Here is a 25,516-nt window from a genome sequence, read left to right on the forward strand (position 1 = left end):
TGGCTGTCCCTTGGTCAGTGCCTAGACAGGCTGATTGAACAGTGGGAGCCACTTCGCCTCTTATTCAAAGAAGAAGTACGAAGAAAAATGCAACCAACTGTAGCCAAGACTCTAACAACGAGCAAGAAGGACGGCACTGTATCTACTGCCAGTACTGGCACTGCAGGATCAAGCACTAGTGGAGCAGCATTCACCACTACCACTGCAGTATCTGCTGCGAAGAAGACAGCAGGGACAGCACCAAAACCAATGCTGAGAGCAGGTAGCATCACCGGCCCTTCATCACGTTCATCTACAAAGCAGATCCCTTCAGAGTTGAGAAAGACTGTGATAGTCCCATCTGCAGGCAAAGAAGGACCCAAATTAAGTTCTGCTTTTGCCAAATCACTTGATAGAAGCTCAGCAAAACCTTCGAATCAGAGGTCTTCTTCCTTGGCTGCACCTACCTCAAGCTCTCTCCTCAAACGTAAAATTGGATCTGGTACTACGAGTCTGACTTCTTCTGCTGGCAGTAAACGCAAGTGTGATCGCCCTGCGGCTAAGTGTACTACGAGTTCTACAACTAAAAGCGCATCTTCCTCAAACACTGTGCAGGAATCTAGAGAAAAACGTGTCAACAGGATGTTCTTGTCTCCACAAACAAAACTCTATTGTTTCTTCCTTCGATATGCTAACAAGCTTTTTGAGAAGGGGAATCTTCTGCTCCAAAGAGACGAACCCTGTATTCATCTCCTGCACGGAGAATTGAATGGTCTTCTGAAAGATATCTTCGTACGGTTTTTGAAACCATCGGTGTCATCGGTTGCTCTGGTAAATGTACCCTTCTCTGACAGAAATCATCAGAAGAATGATGAGGACCTCATGATTGGGAACGATGCCAAACTGTATATAAGGGAACAAAGGAGTCTCAAGAAATCCACCTTCACTCTGAGTGAGTCAGACATCCAAGGTTTCTTCAGTGCAGTTCGCTCATATTATGTGAAAGCCTGCAATTACATCTTCAAAACCTGGCCGCTAGATGATGAATTAGCCAAGCATGCTCAGGTGCTGGATGTTAAGCTACACCAAGAAGTGGGGTTTGACTGTGTGGAGTTTTTCATCAAGAAATTCCCCTGTCTGTTCAGTGGCGGTGATAGTGACATAGACAGTCTTGAGAGTGAATTCGCTCACTACCAGGCAGACGCCTCCATAGCTACAATTGCTACTGAGACAGTGAGAGTGGATGAGCAGTGGCATCGGATTTCACAGCTCACAGATCCCTGCACTGGTGCCAAGAAGTATCCTAATTTGAGCAAAGTGATGAAGGGAATCTTGGTCATTCCTCATTCGAACGCATCATGTGAGCGGGCACTCAGTCTTGTACGGAAGAATCATACTGAATTTCGTCCCAATTTGAGTGTCAAAACCCTGGAAGCTCTCTTAATTGAAAAACTAGCTCATAGCACCCCTTGCTACCAGAGAGAATACAGCAAAGACATAATCAGAAGGGCTAAAAGAGCCATACAGCTGTCACTCAGCAAAGCTGCCATGGAAAAAGCAAGCAGCAGTAGTACCAGCCAGTAAGGTAAGAAAAATATTGCTTCTTTTGTGCTTTTTGTTAATCTTTGATTGTCCCCTAACTTACTAATATTAACATACATGTAACATTAAAAAGTGCACAATTTTCCCCTTTTTTTGTTCAAAAAGTGGGAATTCTTAACATGTTAAATGCTCCAAAATAGGGCTCAGATGGCACTAGAGAGCGTCTAGAACCCCAGAGCTTCCAGGGCCCTAAGGCGGGCCCTGGACCCCGCCGCAAGGTTCGAGCGCTCCGCGCTCGAGATGTGCGCTTCGCGCACATTATTTGTTGTCGGTTGCAAATCCTCCCGAATTCTGATTTCCAAAAGTTGGCATCTCTGCGATAACACCGCTCGGTTATCCCGATAGTACGGAACGGGTCGCTTAAAGTGGCCCGTGTCCGAAGTCGACCTGCGGCGAGGTGCGATCGCCCGGTCTACCCTCCGTGTGGGTACTTAGGTAGGTCGAATTTGGCGAGCAACCCTATCCCACGCGGGGGGCCGATTGGCACGATCGTGGTGAGTCCGAAAGGCCCACCCGTGACTAGTTCCCGGCGTTAGTCCGAGAGGGTCACGACGGGATTGTCCGTCCGGTGGGCGACGTGCCGCGATTCGAGTTACGTGGCCGTTTGCACGCCGGCGGGCGCGAATCCGCAACAATATATATATATATATATATATATATATATATATATATATATATATATATATATATATATATATATATATATAAATATATATATATATATATATATATATATATATATATATATATATATATATATAAACTACTGGTCAAAAGTTTTGGAACACCCCCATTTTTCCAGTTTTTACTGAAATTTAAGCAGTTCAAGTCCAGTGAATAACCTGAAATAGCACAAGGCTAAGCGGTAAACTGCCAGAGGTTTAAAAAAAAAGTTTAGGTTACCAAAAACTGAAAAATAATGTAAATTTCAGTTGTTAAAAAAGGCCCTTTTCAGGGAACAAGTAATGGGTTGGCAACTGCAGCTGTTCTTCAGCAATGGAAGTAAATGAAGCCTTGAAAGTTGATGCAAACAATTCCTACAGGTGTCCCAACTTTTGTTGATTTTTAGTTACAAACCCTCTGTCTGTATAACAGCAGTGTTAGAACAGACTGTGGTGCTGCACCCTCTGAAGCATTATTTGGACAATATTGCACTGAAGGAAGTAGTATATTCCTCTCATAATGGTGAGAAAAAGACAATTAACAAAGGAAGACAGACAGACCATTATAAGCCTTAAAAGTGTAGGTCTTTCCTTTCGAGAAATTGCAAAGAAGCCAAGGTGTCAGTGAGTGCAGTTTCCTACACCATCAAAAGGCACTTGGAAACTGGAGGAAACTCTGACAGGAGTCTGGCAGACCCAAAGCCACAACACAATCAGAAGACAAGTTTCTGAGAGTCAACAGCTTGCGTGATAGGCGGCTCACAGGATAGCAGCTTTAAGCACAGCTTAACACTGGTCGAAGTAAGGAAGTCTCCGTTTCAACTGTGAAGAGAAGACTCCGAGCTGCAGGTTTGACAGGTCGATTGGCAGTAAGAAAGCCATTGCTAAGATGGCAAAATAAGAAAAAGAGGCTTGCCTGGGCCATGAAGCACCGCCAGTGGACTACTGAAAACCGGAAGAAGGTCTGATGGACCGATGAAGCAAAATTTAAAATCTTTGGTTCATCACACAGGGTTTTTGTATGCCGTCGAGTGGGTGAAAAGATGGTTCCTCAGTGTGTGACACCAACTGTCAAACATGGAGGAGGAAGCGTGATGATCTGGGGGTTCTTTTGTTGGATCCAGAGTCTGCAACTTGCAGAGTGACTGGCACCCTGATCCAAAAGGGCCACCACAGCATTTTTCAGCGCCATGCAATAACCTCTGGTCTATGCCTAGTTGGTCAGGGGTTCATCCTACAGCAAGATTACGACCAAAACACACCTCCAGGCTATGTCAGAACTGCCTCAGAAGAAAAGAACAAGACAGTAGGCTTCAAATCATAGAATGGCCAGCACAGTCTCCAAACTTAAACCCCATCGAGCTGGTTTGGGATGAACTGGACAGAAGGGTGAAAGCAAAGCAATGCACAAGTGCAACACATTTGTGGGAACTTCTGCAACAGTGTTGGGAAGAACTTTCCGAACAATATTTGATTTCCATTGAAGAAAGAATACCACGACTCTGTTCAGCTGTTACATCTGCAAAAGGTGGCTACTTTGATGAGTCAAAAATTTAGATTAAATTTTGTTCAACAAAACGATTCCATGATTTCTTTTTTTAGCTGCAATGGTTTATTTGTTCTATGCTTTAATTTCAGAGTACATTGAAACATTAAACTGCTTAAATTTCAGTAAAAACTGGAAAAATGGGGGTGTTCTGAAACTTTTGACCAGTAATGTATATATATAGTTTTTGGGCTTATCTCTCAATGATAACGAATTAAATGTATGCATTCTAAAATGTTGTCGAAACCCTTTAAAGCCATATATAAAAAATTGTTTCCTATTGATACAACGTGACTTTATTACACTTTACACTGATGGAACGAAGTGACAAACCAGCACTGGGAATTGGCTGGTTGTCTCCTGCACCAAGACGAAGATTTTGTTGCCCTTCTCTCCTGCCTGAAGAATGGACTCCCAGAATTATTCAAATTTCACTTTTTCCTCAAGCACTTCGAGGTGGCAGAAAAGTTTTATCACTATCTTTTTATTATCGCTGCAAACACAACCCACTTTGATTCCTCATAACCCTTCTACCTTCTGGCTTCACTTGCGTTGTTCATCCGTCCAACGAGCTGCTTGTTGTGTCGACTTGCTCTCAGTCAATGATCTCCCCATCTCCATCATTTAGCTCCTCCACATCCGAAGTTCTTGCACAAATTGTTTTTGAAACAGGAGAAAACAAAGATGTGGACACGTATTTGAGATAATGGTTGACACAGGATTACTACAGTTGATCGTTAAGATACTAACCACTTCTAATAATATTACAACTACGACGACTCCTGCTTGCTGTAATTTTATGAAATGTAAATGTCAATTTTCATTATTTACTTGGATGACAACAAGATAAATCGTTCCATGAAACTTGATGTGCTGTTTTCTTCAGCACTGAATTTGTATTTGGCCGAAATTCAAAAGTTAATGTTTCTGAAGTTTCATCCACTTGTGCTTAGCAAGATCTACATTCATGATTGTTGGCTCTTCATCAGTGCTTGCAAAGTTTAAAATTCAAATTGTGAAGCTTGGGGATCATCACCTGATCAAAGCTATTTTGGTTTCTAACTGATTCTCAGCACAAACCATCGTCTTTCCTTTAGTCTGCACATTGCACTAAAATATGCAATTTGGTGTCTGTCAGTCTGACCATGATGCATTCGATCGTTACTTATCCAATCTCAACCTAATTTCTCGGGGGACTAAGTCATACGACGGAGGTTGTGGCGACTTCATTTGCCCCCATCCCCCAGGGCGATTTCTGCCTTGGACAAATGCTCGTTGTATAGATAGCTTATTATGGTGTTTTGTGGGACATACCTACTAGAAGTAAAAATTATTGTACCTTCAAACTCTTCAGTAAATTCCGGCCAACGTATGGTGACCTCTCTAAACAGTCGGTAATGTTGTTTAACACGATTCTGAATGAAATTTGGAGGAAACCCGATGTCCTTGAGGAATTCTATGATTAGCATATCCCACCCAGTCTAGAGGACCAGAGCCGCCTCGACTAGTTAGGCCTCTAACGAGGCTGCAATGATATAAATGGACACAACACAATAAAGATGCTAAAATGGTAATAAAGGTCAGGTCAGGTATGGGAGCATGTGCCAGAACAGCGCGTCGCTGCGTCCACTTTCCGCCGGTACTCCAGGGGCCTCCGTCTGGCCATCCTCCAGGCAGATGCCAGGCCCATCCCCATCTCCTTGAGATGATGGTCAACCTGCTGCAACCATGAGGCACGTGGTCGGCCCACTGGCCTCCTCCACTCATGAGACTCCCTCGCTGAGAGAATCTGGTGAGCAGGATCAGCGTCAGGAAAACGAGCCACATGTCCATACAGCCGCAGCTGACGCTCACGGACTATGCAGGTAACAAATCTCATCCGAGTCTCTCTCAGCAACCGCTCGTTGGACACAAAATCCGACCAGCGATAGCCAAGGATTCTCCGAAGAGACCTGGTACCAAAGGAATTAAGTCTCTGTGTCAGATCCTTGGTCAAAGTCCAAGTCTCGCACCCATAGAGCAAGACTGGAAGTACCAAGGACCTGAAGACTCGGACTTTCGTCCTCCCGCACAGGTACCGGCAGCGCCACACCCCATGATCCAGTGAATCCATGACTCCCCAGGCCCAACCCAGACGTCTATTGACCTCCGGCTCACAACCTGCGGAGACATGAATATCACTGCCAAGGTAAGTGAATCTCTCCACGACCTCAACATCCTCACCACAAACAGACACAGACAGGACAGCTGCATCCAAGATGTCACCGAAAGCCTGGATCTTAGTTTTGACCCAAGAAATCCGTAATCCCAACGGCTCCGACTCCTCATGCAGCACCTCGAGGGCCCCCAAGAGGATGTCTAAAGTCTCCGCAAAGATGACTGCATCATCTGCAAAATCAAGGTCCGAGATCTTGACATTGCCAAACGATGCACCGCAACTTGATCTCTCCGACATCCTCCCAAAAATCCAGTCCATACAAGTGCTGAAAAGTGTGGGGGCAAGTACACATCCCTGACGAACTCCAGTAACAACTGGAAATAAGTCAGAGATGGTACCACCACACTTCACAGCACTCTCAGTACCAGAGTAGAGTTCAGACATCAGATCGATCAGTTTCGGTGGCACCCCACGAAGACCAAGAATCCTCCAGAGGACATCCCGATTCACTGAATCGAACGCTTTACAGAGATCAACATAGGCTGCAAGCAGCCCCTGCCGAAACTCTCGTCTGCGTTCGGTGAGGACACGAAGTGCAAGGATACGGTCAATCATTGACCTCTTTGGTGTAAAGCCTGACTGCTCTGGACGCTGGTGCTCAAGCAGATGGTGGCGAACCCTATCAAGAATTATCCGAGCAAAGACCTTGCCCGGCACTGAGAGCAGCGTCACCCCTCGGTAGTTGTTGCAGTCTTGGCGATCACCCTTCCCTTTCCAGAGAGGGACAACAAGGCCCCTTTTCCAGTCAGTTGGGATGATGCCTGTGTTCCAGGCAGAGCACAAAACTGCATGCAACGACACGAGAGCAGCATTTCCACCAGCCTTGAGAAGTTCAGCATGGATGCCACAGATCCCTGGAGCTTTGCCCCGTTTCAACTGGTTCACCGCAGCCCGTGTTTCCACAAGCGATGGTGGACCACAGTTGATTCGAGGGTCAGCAACAGGGATTGTAACACCCTTGACGTCCAACTCGACAGCTGGGGGATCAGCCTGGTACAACCGCTCAAAGTAACCGGCCCAGCGGGCCTTCACTTCAGACTCCTCTGTCAAGAGCCTACCACTCTCTACTCGAACTGCAGTGCTCCGAGGGATGGGCTTGGATGAACAATAAAGCTTTCACCATAAAGTGAATAAATGCTTTCATTATTTTCGTCAATTGCCCACCAAGTTTTGTGATAATCCATCCATAAGTTTTTGATATGTTGTGCTCTGTATCGTTTTCGGCCAAATCTCTAAATTGTGAAGAATCGCTTTCATAATTAAAAAAATTCTCGTATCCGGATCTGGTTTCGGATCTTCACCATAATCGAATTGATTCGTCCTTGTTACACACCCAACCTCTCCACCAAATTTCGCCCGAATCCGTCCACAACTTTCTGAGATATCCTGTTCACAGACAAACAAACAGACAGGGGAGAAAACCTAACCTCCATCCCCTTTGTTGGCAGAGGTAAAAAGGTTCAAAAACAGATCCCCTCAACTACAGGCCTATTATCTTACTTCCAATCATCAGCAAGGTCATGGAATCTATCATCACAGATGATATGGAATCCTTTCTTTTCTCCAACAACCTCATCTCTGATCACCACTTTGGTTTCAGACAAGGACACTCCACCTTGGACATGCTGCTTCAACTCTCCCAACAATGCAGGGGGCCTTCAACATCAGACACGGGATCAGGTCAGTCTCTGTGGACATATCTCAAGCTTTTGATATAGTCCGGCATCCTGCCTTGCTCTGCAAACTGTCTGCCGATGGAATCCAAGGCCAACTCCACTCTTGGATTACCGACTTCCTCTACTCTCATAGCCAACATGTAACACTCAACGGAATCCTTTTATCTCCTCTTCCTGTCAAGGCTGGAGTGCCCCAAGGCAGTGTTTTTGGCCCAGTTACATTCCTGATCTTCATCAGTAATCTCTCTAGCTTTCTGAAAAATCCTCTTTATCTCTTTCCTTGTGACTGCACTCTTTGCCATGACATCCATCATCCTTCCGATAGGTCGGCATCAGCCTCTTCCCTCTCTTCAAACATTAACAAAATCACATGCTGCCCAAACAATTGGAATATGTCTTTCAATTCTGACCAATCTCACACTCTCAACATCTCTCTCTGAAAAGGCCATCTGGCAACGCCCCCCCCCACCCCCATGTACTTTTTTCACAATCCTCTTGGGGAAGTTCAGCCATTCAAACTCCTGGGTCTCACTATCAGCCACGATCTTTCTTGGGCAAACCACTTTTTAAAGTTGGCCTTCAAAGCCGGTCGCCAACGGGGCATCCTCCATCGCACAAAGTCCTTCCTTGGCATACCTCAACTCCTATCCACCGACAAGGCATTCGTCCGCAGCTTGATGGAGCACTGCTTTCCCCTCTGGGTGGCTCCATTGCTTCACATCTTGCTCAGTTTGATGTCACGGAAACCAAGTCCTTCAACATTATCGGAATCTCCCACATTGAAGCTGAGTTTATGGGCCTATCACTTTTCCATCACAGACAGGCCGGTGATCTCTGTCTTCTCCCGCCTCCTTTATGGTCTTGCACCCTCTGGTCTTTCCATGCTTTACACCTCCCCCCCCACCCTCTTCCCCCAGGTTTCTGCAGGGCTCACACAGTCCACCATCAACTCCCTACTGGTGAAACTACTTAAATCCAGCATCACTTCTCACCTCCACTCATTTGTTCCCCTTTTTTTTCCACCTGTGAAATCGACTTCCACATCCTCTTCAATCTCATTCTTCCCTCCAGGTCTTCAAGACAGCTATCTCTCCTCCTTCCAAATTTCCAGTTTTCCCTCCTTGGAGTTTCCTTCTGTATCCATCTTGTCTACCCAATCATATGTGTTTTGCATCCTGTTCTTGCTGTTATATCCTGATCCGTTCAGTGTACTAGCCCTTCCACAAGTCTCGATGATGTATAAAAAACAAGAATGACCGCACTGTGGTCACAACCTGCGACACAAAACCTGTACGCGGTCATTCGAGGTACGGGACTTCACCATTAAGCGTGAGAGAATTGGCTTTAGAAATCTGGTAATGGGCGATTGACGAACACACATTGAAAGCACTCTTAAAACAGTTGATTTGTCAGTTATATCAGAACAAGCTGATTCATCACACGGTCACGGATTGGTTAAAACCTCAATATGGGACCGTTTCAAAATTACGTAACTTTTTTTTCTGGAGAGGTGCGTACAGGCTTGATTAAACCTTACTGTTGTTTGTCTTTCGGCTACTCCCGTTAGGGGTCGCCACAGCGGATCATCCGTTATGATCTGCATACTGATTTGGCACAGGTTTTACGCCGGATGCCCTTCCTGACGCAACCCTGGTCGCCTCTTAGGACACAGGGATAAGGATTGGGTTTCGCCATGATTCCGGGCTGCCCTACACCCTCTCATAGCGTGGCCCAGCGCAGAGCTCCCGTCCTCAAGCGATCCTCCAACCCAGGCCTCCGAGGAGCCGATTGCAGGCGCACGCCACTTCGCCCAGTATGCTTGATTAAACCTTACTAATAATTTTTATTTGACATATGATAAGATTTTTCTGCGTTCCTCATGTGAGTAACACGACCAAAACAAAGACTTTGGAAATTGTCATTTCCTTCATTTTCATGAAAACATTTCCCCCTCCACCTGCATAGCCTCCCCTCCACCATCCTCCTGCATAGCCTCCCTTCCACACTCCTGCATCTCCTCTCCTACACACTCCTCTTCCTCTTTGCTCTTCTCCTCCATTCCATAGTCCTCTTCTTTACTCTCATCCTGTTTTTCTTTGCTCATTTCCCACACCTCCACTTCCTCTTCCTCCTCCCCCACTTCTTCGTTCGGTTCCTCCCACAACTCATTAGTCACATCTTCTGGATTTTCATCTGCCAAAAAAAAAAACAAAGTTCTTAGAAAAAAAACAAAACAATGTAATTCAAATTTTTTTCTTGTGTTGTATTTCGATTTTAGACTTTAAATCTTCATCAGAAAAGTCTAAAAGTGAAAATGAATTTCCATTGTTAGAAAAGCACATTTACCACATTGGTTGCAACTACAAATATTTACATAAAAATACTGATCATGGCCAGATTCAAATACCTACTCACAAATTACCGAATCTTTGTAGCCAATACCTAAAGGGTCAACACATCATTGTATTCACAAAGGAATGTACTCCTGTAATAGCAAATGCACCCAAGGTTTTGTCTGTTACTGTTCATGTGAAATTGCACAAGCTTATAAAACTTTATCCAGTTGAGCTTTGAATGATGAAAGGTGATTAGAATCATTGTTTCATGGTAATAAAATAGTAATCGTTGATAGCCAGAGTCCTGTAAATTAGAAGTGTACATGTGCAAGATTATGCCATTCCTAAAGACAAATTCAATGAGGCAAACAGTCAAAATACACCGACAAGAAGCAGTGTTAACGGAGAGTACATAACTCATTATTCCTTGTATCAGAATCAGATTTAAATCAAGACTGATAAAACCACCCAACTTTCAGTTTCCCCTCTTTCCACCACCCTTCTGCCCCCACAATGTCGTATTTATCCCCACGCTTTTTGAAAAAAGTGGGGAGATATTGCAATCGACTCCGTCTGTCCGTCCATCATGTTATCTCCGAAACGGTTGTGCAGAAATTCAACAAACTTCTTAGTCATAATCACTACATGGCACGAAGATGCAAGAGTAGTAGAATTTTGGTTCCACCCCAGGGCAGAGTCAAAATATCAAATCCCCAAAAATACAATTACTGGCACATTTTAAAACGTTTTTAAATGAAACTTTGTATGTGCAATCAACATTGGGGGACTCATGAAAGATGTAACGATGTTTAGCTTCTCTGGAATATAAATTCCAGAGAAGGTATTGTCATCACGCTCCATCCGTCCTCCTATTTCAACTTCTCCGGCCAAGCCGCTGGGCCGATCTGGCTGAAAACTTGCAGCAACGTTCCGCACCTGCAACGGAACGTTGCTGAACGAAAATTTGCAGCAACGTTGACTGGTCATGGGGATTGCAAAGCTCGTTCTGGTCACGAGACTTAAAGTAGGTCAAAATGGCTGACTTCGTAAATTTCTTCAAAAATTTTCTTCTCAAAACCCACTAGTCCAAATGCTCCCAAATTGGGGTCAGGATGTTTAATTGTGGAGGCCTTGCTGATTACGTGACCGTAAGTGTGTAAAAATGGCAGTCATGTAAATTCCTACAAAAAATCTTCTTCTCCAGACACACCAGTCAGAATGTTACCAAATTTTGGTCACATTAGGCCAGGGTAGGGATGTCCACTTGCAGTACATAGAGTCAGCTTACCCATATTTACCTCCACCACCGAAGGTGGAAGGAGGTTATATTTTCACCCCTGTGTGTGTCTGTTTGTCTGTCTGTCTCTGTCTGTATGTCTGTCTGTCTGTGTGCAGGATATCTTAAAAAGTTGTGCATGGATCCAGATGAAATTTTGTGGACAGGTTCGGTGTGTGACAAAGACGAACTGATGAGATTTTGGTAAAGATCCAGATACGGATCCAACTACTCCAATTTTTTTTAATGATTCTTCACCATTGAGAGATAGGGATAAAAATGATATTTGGCACAATATCTCAAAATGTTGTGGACGGATTCGCATGAAGCTTGGTGGACAGGTTGGGTTTGTGACCATGATAAATTGCTTCGGTTTTGGTGAAGATCTGGATCAGACTACTGGAATATTTTTGGGGATTCTTCACCATTGAGAGATAGGGCCAAAAATGATATTGTACTGTTTTGCATGATATTTCAAAAAATGTATTGGGCCCGATATGTTCTCGTGGATCAGGCATTATGTGGCAGAGGTATGCGCTCTTCTGAGTGCCCTGGCTTGTAGCAAGGTATTATGTCCACATTTAGGACACGGGGGACCAAGAAATGAAAGTCATTGTATGATTAAGTTTTGTATATCATTTGTTAGCCAACATCATGGGGATTCAGGATATATTTGGGCAGAGCTTAATTCTTCCTCTTTCTATTGCTCTGACAGGGTCAAAGTTCCTTGTATCAGAAAATATAATTTGTATACCTTGTCGAGGCTCGTGTGAGAACTAACACACAACGCACAGCAAGGGGAGCATGAGACAAGAGGAGAGCGAGTGGGGAACAGAGACATTAGGAGATCTGTAGAAGAGAGAGGGTCATAAATATATATGCACATAAACTTAACGAGAGAAATACATGCTGTGATGAACCAAACTAACATCTTAGGATTAAAAGTGCAGATTTCTTTAAAACGTTACGTACTTCCGAACGACCTTTGATGTTCTGTATACTGAACACAAACTGGCCTTTGGTATTGATTTTTATATCATAGGGCCATCTTGGTAAACTTATTCTATGGTTATAAAATGAAGCTTATAGCGACCAGTAATTTTGTTGCAGCTTGGTAAATGCAATTTGTTATGTACTTCCTAACATTTTTGACCCAATCATGGAAGTGAACCTAAAAACTGGTCTGTAGTAATGATCCATGTTGAAACTTGCCATTTTAAATCATCACTTTATGCAGAAGTAAATTGCTATTTAAGATGTTCTATCAAATGCATTTCAAATTTCTGGAATAAGATTTTGTAAGCTTCACTATGACTGGGGGAAATTTTGCAAAATCTGAGATTTTGCACATTTGAAGGTGCCAAGATATGCAGAAGGTCATAAGAAATGTACTGTATCGAGTAATTGTTCTATTCCTATGTATAATGATATATATCGAACAAAAAATGCATTTTCAACCATTTTGGACAACATATACAATCATACATGGAAGCCTGGTGTTGGCGCAGTGGTTCGGGCAGCGGTTTGGGATCCAAAAGGTCCTGAGTTCAAGCCCCGTTGGGTCACTGAATTAATACACCAGGGGGTTGACTCAGCCTGTCATCCTTCCGAGGTCGGCGAAATGAGTACCAGTGTACTGGGCCGGTGTATACCCCGGTTAAAATAGGTGTACCATATCCCTGTGTCGTAAGAGGCGACCAGGGTTGCGTCAGGAAGGGCATCCGGCGTAAAACATGTGCCAAATCACGATGCGGATCATACGGATGATCCGCTGTGGCGATCCCAAACGGGAGCAGCCGAAAGAAGAAGAAGATACAATCATACATGCAACCCATTTCTAAAAAATGAGCGATAAAAATGGAAAAAATAGCCTGTTTGGATAAAAAAACATGCTTTGTAAGCAACTATATCCATCGGACCCAAAGCAAAGTATACATTTTCTGAAAGCACAAACACTTGGGCATTATATAACATTAAAACTGGGTTCAATTTCTAAGCTTTCTCCTCATTTAGGACCACAGTGTACACAATACCATGCTACAAGCCCCCCTTCGAGTTGTGATTGTGACCGTCCAAACCTTGTTTACACACTTTTGACATCACATCCCTGCATCGTTTTGCATTTTACAAAAACACATAATTTGGATTGCTTGTTACTCCAAGAAACAAATGTTTCTGACACTTTAATTTCTAACTAATGCCTCTTACCCCAAAAACATAACTATGTCACAGGCATGTATGTACATAACCTCTCAAATGGCACATTTGGTTTTGTGAAAAATTGACAAATGTACACACCATTATTTTTCTGTCTGTTGACAAAATCGGTGTTGGCATTGTTTTTGGGTTGTCCATCCATCCGCACGTCTGTATGTCTGTACGTCCGTTCCATGATGATTTTCTCTTTTCTCTGCAACTGCGTGTCCGATTGCAACAAAATTTTCACCATATAAGTGCAACAACTCATGTAGAGAGTACAACTACTCTGTCTTCTTCCATCTCCTCCCTAGCCTCACCCTGTCAGAGATATGCCCCCCCCCCCCATATTTCCGCAGGGCGCTCAAGGTCTCCCCTCTGGTACCAACACCCTTGTGGTAAAACCACCAACATCAAGAATCAGTGTTCACCTTCACTCTTTCATTCCATGAGAAATGACTTGATATCAAATTCTGAATTGGGGGAAAAATTTCTCTTTTAACCCCTGTCCCCACACCCTCGGACCCACACCCTAGGACGGGTGTTGGCAACCTACGGCTCTTCAAAGACTCAAGTGTGACTCCCAAACCTGATCGATAAAATCCTCCTTTTCTCATTACAAATTAATTTTCAGAAAAATCTTTGTGAGCGTCGTGAAAGGATAAAATAATAATTGAGAACTTTGGCAGTGATAAACGGTAAAATACTTCCGATTACCGACAAATTTTGTGAGCAAGATTTACACCTTGTGCTCCACGCACAGCCTGCTCTCCCATTAGGTGGTTATTTTCGCCATCTTGTCAGCAATGTTATTGCTTCAACCTGTTTCGCAGCCTCAGTTTACCATTCGAACCCCCCACCCCCTCTTAAAAAAGTTAGCGACACCCTGATCCTCACTGGGCAGGAAAGCGAAAATCCCGTCATGAACGACTTGTATGTAAATAACAAATGAGATGTTGTTTTGATAACTCCCCCTTCAATGGAGGACGCACGTGCATGTGACGTCACCACGTTTGCTGTCCGCCATCTTTGACGAAACGACACGTGCACTGCATCATTGTATTTACATTTGTTAAAATAGGAGTTAAAATGGTGAATTTTGGCTTATTATCTTGTTTTGGCAATTATTTTTGATTTTAACTTGGAGGCTTCACTTGCGAGTTATGAGGGATGTTCAAGAGGGATTCGGAATGAGATCGTCACGTCCAAGAAACAGTGTGTGTGTGTGTGTGTGTGTGTGTGTGTGTGTGTGTGTGTGTGTGTGTGTGTGTGTGTGTGTGTGGGTGTGTGTGTGTGTGTGTGTGTGTGTGTGTGTGTGTGTGTGTGTGTGTGTGTGTGTGTGTGTGTGTAGAGATTTCACTTCATGGTGGACATCACCTCACTTTTCAGTGGCCTTAACAGAAAGCTGCAAGGAAAGGGAAACACAGCTCACTTGCCTGTAGAAGAGATTAAAAAAAAAATTTGTATACCTTGTTGAGGCTCGTGTGAGAGCTAACACACAACGCGCAGCAAGGGGGGCATGAGACAAGAGGCGAGGGAGTGGGAAGGACAAAACAAGTGGGGAACAGAGACATTAGGAGATCTGTGGAAGAGAGAGGGATGGGGTGGGGAACATGAGGAATACAAGATGGACATTACAGGGACTTTCAGGAAGGAAAGCAGGGAATTTGAAGGAGGTCGGCTTGGGTGGATTATCGGGGGTAGAAAAGATCGAGGATTTGGATGGGGGATGATAAGAGGTGGTGGTGAACAGCTGTTTTGAAGGCCTGGAGGGAAGAATGGGATTGAATAGAGTGAGGGAGTTTATTCCAAAGGCAGGACAAAAGAGGAATGAAAGATTGAAGATGAGCAGTGATTTGTGATTTTGGTAGTTTTACCAGAAGGGGGTTGTTGGCAGACCTTGAGTGCCCTGCGAAAATGTGGTGGGGACAAATCACAGAGAGAGCAGGGGGGGCGAGGTTGGAGAGGAGACGGTAGAAGACAGAAAGACCACCGACCAGCCTGCGGTGAGAGAGTGAGAGGCCCAAAGACTCAGCCTCATTGCGGGAGATGCCAGTGATCCGAAATGCCTTGGTTTCCAAAGGGTGAAGCAGAGAAAGGTGGGAGACAGGAGCACCATCCCAGAGGGGAGAGCAGTACTCCATCAGGCTGCAGACGAAAGCTTTGTAAGTGGTCAGGAGCTCAGGTGGGCTGAGGAAGGACTTTGCACGACGGAAGATTCCCAGTCGGTGACTGGCTTTGGAGGCGAGGTTTGAAATGTGGCTTTCCCAGGAAAGGTCATGGCAGATAGTGAGACCCAGAAGCTTGAAAGAAAGGACTTCTTCCAGAGGATTGTTGAGAAAGTGGATGGGGGGGTTTTCTAAACGGTCCTTTCGGAGAGACATAGTGAGAGTGTGAGATTTGTCCGGATTGAAAGACGTGTTCCTCGTGTTGGACCAGTTTGTGATTTTATCCAGATCAGCAGTGACCGAAGAAGTTGCTGCTTGCCGGTCTGAGGCATGACCGATGGTACGGCAGAGGGTGGAGTCATCAGCAAAGAGATATAGAGGATTTTCCAGAGTCGGAGAGATCATTGATAAAATCCAGAAAAAGAACAGGGCCCAGAACACTGTCTTGAGGAACTCCAGCCTGGACAGGAAGAGGGGATGAAAGATGCTAGCATTTGATTGAAAACAAGCATTGTTTGTGAGGGACATGGAGATAGGTTTGCTGGCTCATTTCCCATCACTGAAACAATTCAAACAGGAGACAAACTATGAACTTGACACTGAGAACCTAAAAAATGTGATACTGGAAATGCAAGAAGCCTTCACATGGCCATTTCAGGAATTCAGAAAGGAAAAGGCAACTTTATCATTTGTGTTGAAACCCTTTGAAGCAGACACTTCTACACTCAACTTTTCAGCATTTACAGGAATAGACCAAGCAGAACTAGAACTTGAACAAGCCAATTTGCAGGACAAGGACATGTGGAGTTCTAAATTCAGAGGCTTAGTGACCAAACTCGAAAATCTAGAAAGGCAGAGATCGACCCTGACACTTCAACTCAGATGGACTGAAATGCATGATCTTCAAAAACACAAGACCAAATTGTGTTTGAAGTTTGGAATTCTTCACCACAAACCCACAGTAACATGAAGAGATATTAATTTGGCATTCTGTCCATCTTCGGATCGACTTACCTGTGCGAGCACGTGTTTTCAAGTATGAATTTCATAAAAAGCACAATGAGAAATCACTTGAACGAGGCGAGTTTGAAGTCCTGCTTGAAAATGAAAATGACAGCACACTGTCCAAACATCGAACGACTCTCCAAAAAATCTCCACAGGAGAAATCACACTAAACTAAAGGGGCGTTCGGTGGAGCGCATACATCCGCCACGCAATGCCTGATCCAGTAGAACATATTGGGCCCAATAAATTTTCGAATAATCATTATATATATATATATATATATATATATATATATATATATATATATATGTGTATGTATAGATAGATAGATATTGTATTTGGCCCCATCTCTCAATGGTGAAGAATCACTTAAAAAATTGAAAAACTCTTCTCTGGATATAGATTTAGATCTACACCAAATCTGAATCAATTGGTCCTTGTAACACAGCCAACCTGCCCACCAAGTTTCTGTGGAATCCGTCCATAACTTTTTGAGATATCGTGCTATATATCATTGTTGCCCTCTCTCTCAATGGTGAAGAATCATTCAAAAATTCCAGTCGTCGGATCCGGATCCGGATCTTCACCAAAACTCCATCATTTAACATTTAAAAATGTTTTAATTATTATTTCCACTTGTTTCTGCACAATCCTTTAAAACGTGTATTTACATGCTGGATCATTTTATTTTAATTGGACTGAAATATCTTGTCGATTAAGCATGAAAACGGTTTGCATTAAAGAGTCATACTATTATATAATGGGCAGCAATAAGATTCCTTCGTTAACCGCACCCTTGGACCAATTGTGTCACCGTAGGCCTTCCCCCACCAGGATGATTGATCGGTGTTGTCCCACCCGCCCCTTCTGGGCCTTCCTTGTCCTACATGTAATTAGGTTGTAGCTATGCTGACTTTGTGGAAGTTGTGAAAATTTTGTGTCGTCATTGACCTTCCCACTTTAAAACCTAGTAGATTCATGTTTTAACCAATTTTGAGTTAGGCCGTCTGAACAGAAGAAAAAGAAGAATTACAAATGGGCTGTTTTGGATCTGTCAATTTTGTATCTCTGCGGTGCTGTCAGAGGTTCATGAGTGTTGTTGAATGTGAAATCCTCCGCAGATAATCGGGAGGTACTTTAGAGGTTTATTACTTTGTATCTTTGTCCATTTATGTTGAGGATTCGTGTTGTATTAAACATATGGGGTGTCCATGCCATCCTGACATCTGAAGTCTACCAACGTCCAAACAGGACGATAAACCCTGTATTCAATATCTGTGGTGAACAGTAAGTTGTCTGTGTGGCATTGCCAGGGTAACAACACTGTCCTAAATAGTGGATAGAGAGGGTAAGGCATTATGCTTTCATGGTCCCCCACAACTGGAACCAGGTGAGGTCAGGTAAGTGTGGATCACAAAGAACCAGTGAGCAGGGACCGGTCATGTTGTGCTTCTTCGAGACTGGAGAATAATGGTGGTGAATGGCTCTGGTTGGCAAGCATTCACACATGGAAAGAGCATTGTTTGGAAGCCTGGTGCTGAGAAAAATAGGAAAATGAGAAAACACCAAACTGCTCAATGTCAACTTAAATGGAGGAGAGGAGGAGATTGGGACCATCCTCTGTGCAGAGCGTTGGTGCTGCTTTGGCAGTCTCCTTGGCGATTGGGCACAATCCTGGACAGGTCACCACTCTGACACAGGATACCAGCAAGCTGGTACTCATTTTGCCGACCTTGGAAGGATGACAGGAAGTCAACCCCACCTGGTCTTAATTCAACAGCGGAGTGGGATTTCAACTCAAGATCCGAGGGTCCCAGGCCCACCACCCTAACCATTAAGCCAACACCAGGCAAAACTTAAATGTATCAACCATTCTATACTGAAATAAATTCTCACATACCTCCTGTTGCAACTCCTTGTGCAAGTTGTTGTTCCTTGGAGTACTTTTTCCATAAATGGTTATTTTTCCACGTCGCAGTTGCAATTTTCATGAAGTTTCCAAATCTAACTCCAATATATACTCCAAATGCAGCTGAAATTGTCACTCCAAATACAGGGACGACCCCAAATATAGTGAGTAGCACCATTCCAAATGCCAGTCCAAAAACCACTCCAGTTGTCGTTTCCATAACAACGTAGAATGGAGAATCAGCCGTTGTTCCTGTTGCAGTGTGGAAAAACGCTTTTGTGAGGAGATTTATCATCATTGTTATCATTTGTATATTTAGACTTGAGAAGGTACTGAATTGTAATGAACGAGAGCTCGGTTTGCAAACTTTTGAATAGTTGTGAAACTCGTGCGTCGCTTGCGTGTACCTCCTTTCGAAGCTGCTTTTCTTTTGATGGAAGCCAGTTTTTTCAGCATTACTTCTGTCCCTTTTGCAATTACAATCCCAACAGGCACTCCAATTGCAATTGCCGGGACCGGTCCAAGTACGGGTGCCACTAACAAGGTGACTCCAACTCCAGCAGCGATTCCAAGAACCTTTGCGATCCTTTCGCAAATTTTAGAATCATTCGGTTTTCCTGTTGTTGAGAGAAGAAATGTCATAAGAATATATGCTACACAAGTACATTTTTTATTTCAGTGTGTTTATGGAAATAAAGCTGTAAGCTTAGAAAACCTATTGCACAAACTCAGAGCATGAAAATGAGTTGGCAAAGATTGGTTATCAGTTTGAATAGCACATTCTAATCGGAGAGATAGATATATTTCATTTATTACAATTTCAGGAAAGTGGATTTATCACCAATGGAAAAGAGATTACTTGCCAAACTTAACCGATAATTCCAGAGAGCTGAAGAATTAATTCCTTCAGCTTATTGAAATGCCTGCTTCAATGACCATCAGGATCATCAGCTGTGCACCATCAGAGAGGGCAACCACATCATTTGTTGATACAATACTTAACAAATACATTTTGTTCTGTTGAGAATAAATATTAATTGGTATTACATGATGAAATAACCTCCGTCCACCTTCGAGGGCTGAGTTAACGAGAACGCCGCTGGGTGGAACGCATTCCTCTGCCAGGCGGAACAGTTTATGTTTTGTATCCCGCTGATAGGCCAGATCTGCATCTCCACCTTCACCAAAATCGAATGGGCTTGTTCTTTTCAAGTACCCCAATCATCCATCAAGTTTTGTCATAATCCATCCAAACCTTTCTGAAAATTCATGTTATACTCTGCATGTCGTTTTTGTCCCTATCTCTCAACGGTGAAGCATTACGTGAAAACAATTCTCGGATGTGCATCCAGATCTTCAGCAAAAAGTAGGAAATTCGTCCTTGTCACACACCCAACCTATCAACCAAGTTTTGTCCAAATCCGTTCATAACTTTTTGAGATATCGTGCAATACTGTATTGTATATCGTTTTTGGCTCCATCACTCAATGGTGAAAAATCACTTAAAAAATTCCAGCATCCAGATCTTCACCAAAACCTTGTCACACTCCCAACTTGTCCACCATAGTTCGTCCGAATCCGTCCATAACTTTTTGAGATATCCTGTTAACAGACAAACAGACAGGGGTGAAAACATAGCCTCTGTTTACATTCGGTGGCGGAGGTAAAAAGACTGAGCGCCTCAAACTTCCAATGAACATACTGTTGTTTGTGGGATTTTTAATCCCATTGACTTGAGTGAAGCAATATTACTGCATGAGGGTTTCTTCCTTGTATTTTATTTCCACTTGGATTTATTTACTCATGCTGGTGCTTCTGTGTTCTCTTCTGTTGTAGTGTCGGCGTAAGAAAGCATCTCTACTTGCTAATTTATACACAGCCAATATTTAATGAAATTTTTTTGTTTTTTTAAAGGCCCACTGGACCTGTAGCTGATCTTGGCCCTGGCGGAATGCTGTGACCCAAATTTTGGAGCATTCCGATTGGTGGATCTGCAGAAGAAGTTTTTTGAAGGAATTTACGTGACCACCATTTTGACACACTTCCGGCCACATGATCGACATGGCCTCCACAATTTAATATCAGGACCCTGTCCTAATGTTGTCACCCAAATATGGTAACATTCTAATTGGAGAGGTTGGAGAAGAAAATTGTTTTGAAGGAATTTGTGCGATTTTTTTTTTTTTCCAAAATTTTTTACAAAGTCCACCATTTTGACATACTTCAAATCATGTGATCGGCGTAGCTTCCGCAATTCAACATGAGGACTCTGTCCTAATGTTGTAACCCAAATTTGGTAACAAACTGACTGGTGGTTCTGAAGAAGAAGATTTTTGATCGGCAGTAACAAAAAATATTAACAAAAAAACCTCATCCCTCTGATCCTGGTGCAATGGCTGGGACCAGGCTCATGCAGTGTGGTAGTTAAGGGGAGGTGGGAGAGGAGTGAAAAAAGGAAGGGTAGCTATAATCATAATAAGGTGCTTGGGGGGTGGGGGTGGGCAGAAAACCTGTGCTTATGGTACAAACATGTGACAGACTAATCGATAGTTGAGTGAAGGCATATTTATATGAGGATTTGATGCCCTAAAACCTCATAGTTAAAGAGAAAAACTAAACACTATTTTTACATTTATACAAGACCTAAGAGACCCCTCCCTCCCCCACCACCTTTTCCATGCATTTTCCAATATGATACAATATAAGGAAAAGGGGCAATGACCCTGGGATTGGTTGACATATTGACAAGAAATAAAGTGAGTATGAAATGAAGATATTTTTGAACTGATGGACAAAAGTTTTGCAGAAAAAAGAAATGATAAGGAAATTTGGGAAGTACGGGCTGAAGATGAATATGGGGAAGACTGAGGTGATGTGGGTCGGGCAGCAGAGAAAAGAAAATGAATATCAGGTTTAAGGGGAAGGAGATCGGGCAGGGAAATACGTTTCAATATCTGGAAGGAACAGTGACCAAAATCAGAGGTGCGGCGGAGGATTCAGGTGGGTGCAAACGTTTGAAGGAGGGTGTATGGAGTAATGGCAGACAAAAAATATATCAAGGAAATTGAAAGGGAAGGTTCTGATGTCGTGTGTCCTGCCGCCACACCTTTACGGTCTCGAGACGGTGACACTGACAGAGAGACAACAACAGAGGCTGCAGGTTTGCGAGAACAACTGGGTCACGAGGATTATGGGAGTGAAGCGGGTGCATAAAAGGAGGATGGATGAACTGAGGGAGGAGATTGGTGTGCAGATGAGCTTGATGGGGGAGATTGGTGAAATTCCGGCTGAGATGGGCTGGACACTTGGTGCGTATGAGGGGGAGAGAGAATGGCAAACACAGCGGATAGGTCGAGGGAGCAATGTCTGAGGAAAAGAGGTCGACCACGGTTGAGATGGGAGGATTGTGTGATGAGGGACATCAGTAAGTTCGGGGTGTTTGGAGAGTGGAGACAATTGGCCGAAGACAGAGGGAGGTGGAGGAATATTGTGGTCAAGGCAGGGCAGAAGCTTGGTGCCGTCGGACCTCACCCGTTATAAAAGGGAAGAGATAGGAAGGAAGAAGGGAAGTTCGTTTAAATGAATGAAAAAAGCTTTAAAAGTAGAACATAACGGGAAATGGGTGCAGAAACCGATAATTCTCATACCTTTGGATTGCCTTGATTGCTGTGTATCTTCTGATTGTGGTGGATCCTCTGATTGCCGTGTATCTTCTGATTGTGGTGGATCCGCTGATTGTGGTGGATCCGCTGATTGTGGTGGATCCGCCGTTTGCGGTGGATCCGCTGATTGCGGTAGATCCGCTGATTGTGGTGGACCCACTGTTTGTGGTGGATCCGCCGATTGTTTGAGCTCCTTTTTGCATCGTTTTAAAAGGAAGAAATTCAAAATGGACTGTTTTCTTCCCGTCTTGTTTTTGTGATCCTTGAGCTGGTAAAATGTGCATGTATCGAAACGAGGGTGAGTACACAGGAATCTGATACTCCACCAGAAACTGTTCATTCAAATCTAAAGCAACGTTAAAAGAACATTTTCCAAAAAACGTGTAACTCTTTCGAGCGATGACTTTACATCACGTTGCTCGCCATTTTTCCATCGGAATAATGATCAGTAGTCATTCGATTTTAGTTCGTTTTCATAAAAATTTATAAGGAACTTAAAAGTGGTGGAAACAGTTCCCAGTTCCCATCTTTTCGAGGTGAACAGAATGACCATTACCAGGGTGTCATTTCATGAAGATTTCAAAGTTATGATTGTTTAAAACAAAAGCACAAAAACAATTTTCTTACCTCATTGTCTGCATGTGCGTTATTTCTCTTCACTTTCTTTTTAAATAAGTTTCTCCAACCCATCGTTTTACTGGGAAAAAAAAGTATTGAACAATAATTAGAAAAAATAACTCCTTGTTCATTGATCCAATGGTCTTTCACTAGTGTTTTTTTTTTTCTACAAGTTTATAATCAAGGTTAGGAAAGCTATTATTGCAGGATGAGGCGATCATTGAATGATGCAAAGTCAAAATGAAATTTTATTTTTTCTTTCGTATGGAGCACGTTGACTGCTGGTTGCATCATTGCTCGGAGTGTGGCTGCGCCGCTGATGCAGTGCCGCCCTGTTGGCTCTCACAGAAATATGTAATTTCTTCAGATTGTCAGTGATGGCTCGCCTACTATTCAGGAATGACACCGTGGGATCTTTGATGTCCACCAGCTCGTGCTGGCACATCCGATACCCCTGAAACACTGGGATCACAATCAAAGCTGGTTCTCTCTCTCTCTCTCTCTCTCTCTCTCTCTCTCTCTCTCTCTCTCTCTCTCTCTCTCTCTCTCTCTCTCTCTCTCTCTCTCTCTCTGTCTCTGTCTCTGTCTCTGTCTCTGTCTCTGTCTCTGTCTCTGTCTCTGTCTCTGTCTCTGTCTCTGTCTCTGTCTCTCTCCTCTCTCTCTCTCCTCTCTCTTCAGACCTTGACAAAATCACAAACTGGTTAAATACTTGCAATTGTGTCTTTCACTATCAGCCATGATCTTTCTTGGGAAAACCACATTTCTACGTTGGCCTTGAGAGCCGGTCGCCAACGGGGCATCCTCCATTGTACAAAGTCCTTCCTTGGCACACCTGAAGTCCTATCCACCAAAAAGGTCTTTGTCCGCATCTTGATGGAGTACTGCTCTCCCCTCTAGGCTGGCTCCCCTGCCTCACATTTTGCCAATGAGCTTTGACTATGTATACAAAAACCATGTGTGTGTGTATGTAGGTGTGTATGTGTGTGTGAGTGTGTGTGTATATGTGTGTGTGGATGTGTATGTGTGTGTGTGTGTGTGTGTGTGTGTGTGTGTGTTTACGCGTACGCACCAGGATGGCAGGGTGGCCGAGAGGAACACACATTCATCTGTGAGTTGTCTTATCTGTATTTGATTCTCGGCCTCGCCATAAACTGTCACCTTATTGTGTCGCAGGCAGGGAGAGGCACCGATATATAGGTGTGTGAGTGTGTTCGTGTCGTCCCTCGAATGAAGATCAAATGGGGCGCCCTGTCTGCTCACATTAGTTGGTGCACGTTAAATATCCCACAGTGTCCTTTGCAAGCCATCGTGTCGCACCCCCTCGGCTCCCATCGTGTCGCACCCCCTCGGCTCCCATCGTGTCGCACCCCCTTGGCTCCCATCGTGTCGCACCCCCTAGGCTCCCATCGTGTCGCACCCCCTCGGCTCCCATCGTGTCGCACCCCCTCGGCTCCCATCGTGTCGCACCCCCTCGGCTCCCATCGTGTCGCACCCCCTAGGCTCCCATCGTGTCGCACCCCCGAAGCTCCCATCGTGTCGCACCCCCTCGGCTCCCATCGTGTCGCACCCCTAGGCTCCCATCGTGTCGCACCCCCTAGGCTCCCATCGTGTCGCACCCCCTCGGCTCCCATCGTGTCGCACCCCCTCGGCTCCCATCGTGTCGCACCCCCTAGGCTCCCATCGTGTCGCACCCCCTAGGCTCCCATCGTGTCGCACCCCCTAGGCTCCCATCGTGTGCAGCCTTTTTGCCTGCTGGTTGCATCATTGGTTAAGGGCGTGGCTCTGCCCCATGATGCAGCACCCCCATTACGAGTACACCGGTACTCATTTTGCCGACCTCGGAAGGATGACAGGATGAATCAACCCCCAGGTGTGTTAATTCAGCATCCTATGGGGATCGAACTCAGGACCCTCGGACCCCAAGCCAACACCAGGCTTCCCGCTCGGTGGGACGTGGGGTTGGTTAGTTTTTTTATACAAATAGGACGGTGATTCACGTAATTTGTCATGTCCACTGTCTTCTTTTCTGTGACGTCGAACGCACGGGGAGGTATTACGGAAAGATAATTAGGATATGCTGAGATGTTGGAGGTCGAGTGTGGCCATCACAAACGGTCAAACCTACTAACCAGTAACCATCCATCAACTCCTTCGTGCAAAGCTGTTACATGAGGTAAAGAGTGAAGAAAAAAATATATATAAATATATTCACCATCAAGACAGGCGACTTCTCTCCTCGACGATTGTCCGTCAATTCGCGTCACAAACGACTGGCTCCGTGCGCTTCCCGTTGCTCGGCAACGCAGGTTCCTCCGTTTGCTTTCCGTTGCTAGGCAACCGAGGCATAAAGTTGTTGTTGTTGTTGCAAGGATTCCGTGTAATTACCCTTTGGAACGATCGTCCTGCCTTCATTTACTGAAGCTTAGTGGTTGTAAATGCTGTGAGAAAGGTTTCGTGTTCGCTTTTTTTCATTGAACTGTGTGTACGAACCGGACTCGTTTATTGACATTTGGACGTTCACTTCCGCCCACGATCTTTATTCTGAGTGATTTTTACGATTAAATGCATAATTCCACAAAGGAAATACATAAGACGATCTCCGGTAGCGTTATATATAAAAATTAAGTGTTGGAGTCACAATAGTTTTTAAAATAACGGTCAG

General features: G+C 44.1%; 1 protein-coding gene across 2 annotated transcripts; it reads right to left on the reverse strand.

Moving 5' to 3' along the window:
• Positions 1 to 2,376: 2,376 nt before the first annotated feature.
• Positions 2,377 to 25,349, reverse strand: LOC147033368 (uncharacterized). Of its 2 annotated transcripts, XM_085854606.1 has the most exons (7): positions 25,067 to 25,349; positions 22,864 to 22,933; positions 22,222 to 22,504; positions 18,982 to 19,191; positions 18,566 to 18,826; positions 9,797 to 9,876; positions 2,377 to 4,436 (listed from the first exon to the last, which is right to left on the reverse strand). In XM_085854606.1, exons 2-7 carry the CDS (start codon positions 22,924 to 22,926, stop codon positions 4,410 to 4,412), a joined length of 924 nt encoding a protein of 307 aa, XP_085710732.1. In that variant the 5' UTR covers positions 22,927 to 22,933; positions 25,067 to 25,349; the 3' UTR covers positions 2,377 to 4,409. The 2 variants fall into 2 exon arrangements, with proteins under 2 accessions (XP_085710732.1, XP_085710722.1); XM_085854596.1 differs by lacking the exon at positions 2,377 to 4,436 and having other exon boundaries at positions 6,966 to 9,876.
• Between the last annotated feature and the right edge of the window lie 167 nt (positions 25,350 to 25,516).

This window comes from Eptatretus burgeri, chromosome 2, assembly GCF_056783735.1.
Source record: "Eptatretus burgeri isolate ZD-2024b chromosome 2, Ebu_testis_v1, whole genome shotgun sequence".
Taxonomy (NCBI): domain Eukaryota; kingdom Metazoa; phylum Chordata; class Myxini; order Myxiniformes; family Myxinidae; genus Eptatretus; species Eptatretus burgeri.

Coding starts and splice junctions, on each gene's coding strand:
- LOC147033368 (XM_085854596.1), bottom strand. CDS start 22,926: ATGGGTTGGAGAAACTTATTTAAAAAGAAAGTGAAGAGAAATAACGCA. Junction 18,827..18,981: donor AAAAGCAGCTTCGAAAGGAG/GTACACGCAAGC, acceptor ACACTGCAACAG/GAACAACGGCTGATTCTCCA. Junction 9,877..18,565: donor ACAAGGAGTTGCAACAGGAG/GTATGTGAGAAT, acceptor TTTTTTTGGCAG/ATGAAAATCCAGAAGATGTG.